Source organism: Myotis lucifugus, unplaced genomic scaffold (assembly GCF_000147115.1).
Source record: "Myotis lucifugus unplaced genomic scaffold, Myoluc2.0 scaffold_30, whole genome shotgun sequence".
NCBI classification, from domain to species: Eukaryota; Metazoa; Chordata; class Mammalia; order Chiroptera; family Vespertilionidae; genus Myotis; species Myotis lucifugus.
The window spans coordinates 1,757,357-1,765,360 of record NW_005871078.1 but is presented as its reverse complement, the minus strand read 5'-3'; the positions used below and the strand labels follow the sequence as shown (position 1 = coordinate 1,765,360).

Below are 8,004 nucleotides of genomic sequence, written 5' to 3'. Positions count from 1 at the left end.
ACCCCCAACCATAAAATTATTTTCGTTGCTACTTCGTAACTGTAATTTTGCTACTGTTATGAATAGTAATGTAAAAATCTGATATGCTATATGTGTTTTCTGATGGTCGCGACCCACAGGTTGAGAACTTCTGATCAGATATTTACATTAGGATTCATAACAGTAGCAAAATTACAGTTATGAAGTAGCAACAAAAATAATTTTATGGTTGGGGGTCACCACAACATGAGGAACTGTATTAAAAGGTCGCGGCATTAGGAAGGTTGAGAACCACTGAGCTAGAGGATACTTATTATGGCTCCAGAAAGTGGCAATCTGATCTAATAAAGAGGGAATATGCAAATTGACCATCCCACCAGAACGGTCAATATGGCTGCGCCCACATTGGAGGTAGGGATTCCGTAAAACAGATGTCTGTGCCCACAGTGGAGGCTGAGTTCCCATAACGAGCCTTAATGAGCAATTAGCAGGGACCTGAGGCTGCGCCCCCTGCCTGGTGGGGCTTGACAGGGGACCTCAGGCCATGCCCCCCACCCCGGCGCCAGGCTGGGGGACCTCAGGCTGTGCCCCCCGCCCAGCAGGGCTTGACGGGGGACCTCAGGCTGTGCCCCCTGCCCCTGTGCCAGGCCGGAAGAACTCAGGCCACGCCCCCCACCCTGGGGCCAGGCCGGGGGACCTCAGGCTGCAACCCATACCCCGGTGCTGGGCTGTGGGACCTGAGGCCATGCCCCCCGCCTGGTGGGGCTTGACAAGGGACCTCAGGCCATGCCCCCTGCCCCGGCGCCAGGCCGGAGGATCTGTGGCCATGCCCCTTACCCTAGCGCCAGGCTGGGGGACCTGAGGCTGTGCCCCCCACCCGGCAGGGCTTGATGGGGGTGGGGCTGGCTGGGTCTGGATCTAGCCCAATGGGGGTGGGGCCGGCTGGGTCTGTTTCTCGCGATTTCGAGGCACACATGGGTGGGTGGGGACTTGACTCTGGTTTCCATGGCGTGCCCTAGACTCTGACAGGAGGAAGATTTTCATATACATTTTACTAATTTTCTTTCATCTCTGACACTTCGATAATAGAGAAAGGGCAAATAGCAATATTAAAATATTTCCTCTAATTAATTCCCTTTTAATGTGCATGAATTTTGTGCACTGGGTCACTAGTATGACTATAATTACTTAGTCATCTATCCATAGTGTTGCAAAAACTAGCTTGCCTAAAGTAAAATTTGAGTGTTTATTTTCTAGTATTTTGTTGAAATCATCACAAATGAACTATTCCCATGCAGTGAAAAAGTACTTTGGAGGAGTAACAGCAACAATTGCTTTAAAACATGTTGATTTCCTGGTCGAATGTCTTGAAATCATATTACTTTTCTCAAATCTACAACTCATGAGGATGAGGACATCATTCCTCGCCCCACCCAATCAATCACCCCAAACAGATAAAACAGTTTCTAATATTTTATTAATATTCATGACAAATTGGTTAAAAATACTTTCCTAAATTAGGTTTTTTTCTTAGTTCCCCCAAACATATTTTTATGTTTGATATACAAGTTTGATTACCTTAAAGTCTTTCCCACTTGGTATATCTGATGCTAGTGTTTATTCATGCAGTGAGTGTGGTCCCACTCTTTTCAAAGCAGTGAGTCAAATAAGATCTGATTCCCCATTTCAAGAAGCTCTCAGTCTACCAAAAGATAAAAATATACAGAGCACCAGTTAAAATATAATGCTACGAGGTGATGTAAGTGCTAAAATACAGTGATGTAAGTGCTATGATGATGATTTCCATAGGGTCTTCTGGCAATAGAGGGAGGCGGATTAGTGTCATTTTTAAAAGCTTAAACTTGGATTTGGATGTCTGCATTTAAATCTTCTAATCCGCTTATACCCCTCACTAGCTGGGTAATGTTGAACAAATTCCTTTTATCTCTCAGAGCCTCAAGTTCCTCATCTGTAAAATGAAGCTAACAGTAGTATTTATCTCAAAAGGTGTTGTAGGGACTTCATGAGATATGTTTATAATGGAATCACTTAGAATAAAATAAGTACTCCTTAGCATCATGCTAAATCCTAGCATTGTCTGTCACCGATTTCATCTTTCCCACCTTCCCCCTCTCTGCCTACACACCAGCCAGACTCCCTCCAGGCCCTGCAGTGCACCAAGCTTTCTCTGCCCCAGGGCCTCAGCACAGGCTGGTTTCCTGTCTGAAATGCTTTAATACCTGAAGTTACCCCACTAATGGTGACTCATCCCTGAAATTTAAGCCCAAATGACTTTTTTCCCTGATCCCAAAGTGGAAATGAGTCCCATTCACTTTGTGGTTTTCTTTCCTAGCTGCCTATTGTTTTCTTATACAGAATTTCTCATAATATATAATTATACTAGAGGCTCGATGCATGAAATTTGTGCACGGGGCAGGGGTAGGGGGTTCCCTCAGCCCGGCCTGCACCCTCTCGAAATCCAGGACCCCCGTGGATCGGGCCTAAACTGGCAGTTGGACATCCCTCTCGCAATCTGGGACTGCTGGCCCCTAACTGCTCACCTGCCTGCCTGATCTCCCCTAATCACTCTACCTTCCTGCCTGATCGCCCCTAACCACCTCTGCCCACCTGCCTGACTGCCCCTAACCACTTGCCCGTCTGCCTGATTGCCCCTAACCTCTTCTGCCTGCCTGATCACCCCTAACTGCCTCTGCCTGCCTGCCTGATCACACCTAACCACTCGCTGGGGGTGGCCGGCTGGGATGGGGGGCCATGGTAGTTCTGGTCTCTGGTCGTTCCTCTGTTTCGGTTGCTGGGCTTTTATTATATAGGATATTTTGCCATATATATAATATTTATCTTCCTCTCTGGATAGTAGCTCAAGAAGGGTAAGGATCATATCTTTTTGGTTCATCACCATAAATTCAGTTCAGCACAAAGCTTGGCACACAGGATGCACTTTAAAGATTTGATATTTAGCCCTAGCTGGTTTGGCTCAGTGGATAGAGCATTGGCCTGCTTACTGAAGGGTTCCAGGCTTGATTCTAGTCAAGGCCACATGCCCAGGTTGTGGGCTTGATCCCCAATAGGGGGCATGCAGGAGGCAGCCGATCAATGATTGTCATCATTAATGTTTCTATCTCTCCCTTCCTCTATGAAATCAATCAAAATATGTTAAAAAATAAGTATTTGACATTTAAAGAATAAATCAGTGAATAGGAACATGAATTTTCATATAAAGCCTTACCACCGTGTTTGGCTCTTAGTGTCTTTTAAATACTAGTTTTTACCATTTCAAAGAGCAGGTATCAGATGTAGATTGCAGTTGAGGTCAGAAAATTTTTTTTAGAAGAGATGACATTGGAGATGAATTTTGAAGTCAAGTTCTTTTATCTCCCATATTTCTGGCTTTGCAGAACAGAGGTTTTCAGGCCATATCAGAATGTTTTATGGCAATCCAGAAGAATTATAGGGAAAGAGTGATGAGTCACTTCACTTTTGAAATTGTTTGGTGTAGTACCTTCTGAAATGTACAAGGCGTTGCTTCATGTTATCTCTTTGAGGTAGCAGAAAAGATGCTCAGTTCTATTTCAGAGGTGATGAATTATGTAACACAAATCAGAGGTTAAGTCAGGCTATGTGCTGGAACTTCTGGAAGAAACAGAGGACTAAAAGGCAGAGGGCAACAAAATAAACTGTAAAGCCTACGGGTCAAGGACACTATCATTGAACTCCCAGCCAGTTACATGTTTGGCAGCTGTAGGCTGCGTGCTGAGCTGATCCGCCCAAAGAGGGCATGCAGGAAAAGGGAGTGGTCCCCATTCCAGCGGGCTGGACCCCCCAAGTGCAACTCACTAGAGCCTCGTTAGGAATCAGATGCCTCTGTCTTGGTGGGCCTTGGCCTGGATCCTGCCAAATGAAATGACCTGCAGTAGGTCAAAAGCAGACTCTGATAAAGTCTCAAGTGTGGCAAGGTGCTTAACGTAGGGACTTTTTATTTATTTATTTATTTCAGAAAATACTGAAGATTTCAGATTTGCATGCCTACTTACGGAATTTTGTAGGAAACCATCATTCTACCACATACTGTAGTATTTCAAGTTTTCCAATCTAAGCTCATTTAAAGAATTTAAAATAGCAAAATATGATGAAGTATTTAACATCTGTTTTCCTTAAAATGAGTCAAAGGCAGAAGGATCAGATCTTTTTTGGGAAACTAATCAAGTTTACAATAGGAAGAAAAGGGTTCTGATTTCTGTTCAAGAAAGTCTTTCTGTTGTTGTTTCTTTCCTATTTTTCCTTTCTTTTTTTTTTTTTAAATTCTCTCTTGGTCTCTGGCCCCTAACAATTGTCAGAAAGATGAAAACAAAGGCCATCTATCAAACCTGACTCCTCAGTTTTCTCTGTCTCAGTTTTGACTGTCTTGTCCCAGCCCATCAGAATTACTGGATTCAGTGTCATTCTTGAAATGAATACAGGTGCTTTCTCCTGCCTGACATGCTAGTCTTGTAAACTGAGGCTATGATGCCTTTGAGTCAGCATTGATTTAATGTTTAGTATAGGGCAAAGTCTAAACTAAACTAACCAAAAGAATGCAAAGACAACTCTAATCTATGGGGTAGGAAGAAACGCCAACCTTTTGTGGCAGTGTGATAGCTACTCCATCATAGGCACACTTGTTATGGAGGCACAGGAGAGAAGTTGCCTTCTGATCGTACATTATAGATAGAGAGCATCTAACTCTTTGCCCCTTAGCTGAGGAAGATAAACCCTGAAGAGAAATTTCTCTTCCTCCAGGAACTCTGCATGCTCCTGTGAGAGGCAAACTCATAGGTCAGGGGTGGGGAATGTCCAGCCCATGGGCCGTATGTATAAGTCCCACAAAAGCCTTTGGTCTGGTCCTGCCAAGGCATAGGAGTGAGTTAATTAAATGTTTGACCAAACATAGCAGGCTAATTTTTAAGTTGATAATTTTGTATGGCCTGTGAATGGTATTATAAATGTCTAAATGGCCCATGGCAGAAAAAAAGGTTCTCTGATGTAGATAAATAACCCAAATAACATATAATGAAATCTGTTATAGGTTCTTTAAAATAACTGAAAAAGTGATTTGTGTCTGGGAGGACATCTATTTCAAGCATTATGGCAAACTAAAAATCCTACAACCCTCCTACATCTAAAAACCCTTAGTAAAATATTTAATATATATTTTTAAATGCATTGCCAAGCCAGAAACAAGGTAAGGAAAATCCTAAGAGGCTGAAAAGTAAATCAAAAGTACTGATTCCTCAAGGTGAGCCATTGATGAAAATCAGCTGTTCTTCTAAAATCATTTTCCCATGACTACAGGGTTGGTTTTGTTGCTAACTGTGGGTCATGAAGAAAGACTATGCGCATACCAGAAGGGATATCAGATTAGAGATAAAAAATCAAAAGCCTATCTGTCCAAAACTATAGTCAGTGAAATTGTGAACAGGGAAAATTCTTTTCTTGACCTTGACTTTGGGTGGGAGGGAAAAATTCTCCTCTGAACTGGCCATCGAAGAGATTGGGGCACCTTTGCATGTGAGATATCTTAAGTTGATAATTTATTATAAAGTGACCCCATGTTGCCACTCTCCCAAAATGCTTGAAAGAAGTAAATATAAATCCTGTCTAAAAGAATGCATCTTTTAAAATCTACGCCTTAAAAATTCCTATAGATGAAGTTTATGGAACATGTGCTGATGATAACAAAATCATAAAATTCAGGGAAAGAACAGAAAATACAATTTAGTAAAAACAAACAAAAAATCCACAAAAACTCCTCCCCAAACCAAAAGAAACATAAAACAGCCAGACCCACAAAGGCTTTAGATATTATAATTATTACATTAGTATGTTTAATGTGTTTAAACATTAAAATATATTTGAAGTATGAGTTTAGAAGAGAGGTTTTTAAAAATTAATAGGCATATTCAAAAAGACTCAAATAGAAATTATAGAAGTAAAAATATAATAATTGAAATGAAAAACAATGTATTGGTTAAACAACACATTAAATAAAATTGAAGAGAGAATTAGTAAACAGAAAGATACCTAAAGAAATCCAGAATGTGGCCAGAGAAACAAAGATATAAAATATTATGAAAGAGAAATTAAGAATCATGAAAAGAGCTTCTAGGAGTTTCGCACTTGCAGACACCGACCCGCTGCGCAGTTGCGATGCCGCGTGGAAGCCGGAGCCGCACCTCCCGCATGGCCCCTCCGGCCAGCCGGGCACCTCAGATGAGAGCTGCGCCCAGGCCAGCACCAGCAGCTCACCCACCAGCACCAGCTGCACCATCTGCTGTTGGCGCACCTGCTGCTGCACCCTGGCAGCCAGGTCTGATGGCCCAAATGGCAACCACTGCAGCTGGTGTGGCTGTGGGCTCTGCTGTTGGCCACACGCTGGGTCATGCCATCACTGGGGGCTTCAGTGGAGGAAGTAATGCTGAGCCCTCGAGGCCTGACATCACTTACCAGGAGCCCCAGGGAACGCAGGCATACCAGCAGCAGCAGCAGCAGTTTGGCCCATGCCACTATGAGATGAAACAGTTTTTGGACTGTGCCCAGAACCAGGGTGACCTTAAGCTTTGTGAGGGTTTCAGCGAGGTGCTGAAACAGTGCAAATTTGCAAATGGATTAGCCTAATCAAGAAGGTCGCATTGAAGAAATGGGAAATCATCTCTCATGTCCAAGTTAACTTAGTATAAAAATATATAATTGATAAAGTATAAAACTACTAGTTAACTCTCCTATATCATTAATAGTTTCCTTGCCTCTGAATAGCAGTGGAAGAGAGTGTACTTACTATGTAGAAGTTCATTAAGATGATAATTCAGTTTGGGGCTGAGCAGATGTTTGTGTGGCCTCCTTAAACCAGCTTTTGTGATGTTTGTGAATCAGTTACAATAAAGTGATTTTCTTCTGGAAAAAAAAAAGAATCATGAAAAGATGCAGTGAGACAACATAATAAATTTGTATTTGGACTTCCAGAAGAAAAGCAGAGATAATGCAGACAGGCACTATCTGAAGTGATACGGTCTGCAAATTATGAAGAAATGGTAAAAGAACTATGGATCCATAGAAGCAGAAAGTCCAAAAAGTTCCAAGCAAGTTAAATAAAAAGAAGTCCACATCAAGTCATTTTGTTGTGAGGTTTCTGAATTCCAAGAAGAAACAAAAAACTCATAAAAATAGCCAGAGAGAATAAACCCAGGTTATCTGTGGAAGAAAGACAATTAAATTGACATTTAACTTCTCCAAAAACAGCAGTGTAAACTAAAAGAGCATAGAAAACAATCTTCACAGTGTAGAGAAAATACTTGTCAACCTAGTTGTGTGTACTCAGCAAAATAAGCATTTAAGCTTGAGAATAACATAAAAGTTTTTTCAGATGACGAATAAATTTTTTGATCAATAACATACCCTAATTATGCAACAAAAATTAATATAAACAATTTGAATAAACGGTAACAATACTATCTAATTTTGTGGGTCTAACAGTGATATAATCAAAATATTATGGTAATTAGACTTTCTTTGATTAAATACAGATGTGAAAATTTCTAGGTTAGTGGTTAAAATAATAAAGGAAAAAATCTATAATTCCAAACTATTTATGGTCAGGGACAGGAATGAGAAAAAAATAGCATAAACTATGTAAGAAAGAAGATAAACAGAAAATGTAGAAAGCACAAAATAAGAAATTAAAAATGTATTATATTAGTAATCATAACAAAAGCATATGAGCTATTTTTTATGTGTGTATTAAAAGACAAAATTGCCAGATTAGGGAAGAAACAAAATTCAGCTATATGTTATAAATAAAGAGGTACACCAAAAATTAAAGTATTCAGAAAGGGTAAAAGTGAAAGAATGAAACAATCCTATATAATAAAAGCCCAGTGACCAAAACGGCAGAACAATCAGAGACCAGAACGACCGCAGCCTCTTGCCCCGGCTGGCTGGCAAATCGCCCCTGGCCCCTCACTCTGGTAGCCC

General features: G+C 41.2%; 1 protein-coding gene across 1 annotated transcript; it reads left to right on the top strand.

Moving 5' to 3' along the window:
- Window positions 1–6,140: 6,140 nt before the first annotated feature.
- LOC102435503 (coiled-coil-helix-coiled-coil-helix domain-containing protein 2) lies at window positions 6,141–6,930 on the top strand. Its single transcript, XM_006086728.2, has one exon. The coding sequence runs from the start codon at window positions 6,184–6,186 to the stop codon at window positions 6,649–6,651; it is 468 nt and encodes a 155-aa protein (XP_006086790.1). The 5' UTR covers window positions 6,141–6,183; the 3' UTR covers window positions 6,652–6,930.
- Window positions 6,931–8,004: the final 1,074 nt, after the last annotated feature.

Bases quoted from the DNA above. Each gene is read 5' to 3' on its own strand.
- LOC102435503 (XM_006086728.2), top strand. From the start codon at position 6,184: ATGCCGCGTGGAAGCCGGAGCCGCACCTCCCGCATGGCCCCTCCGGCC.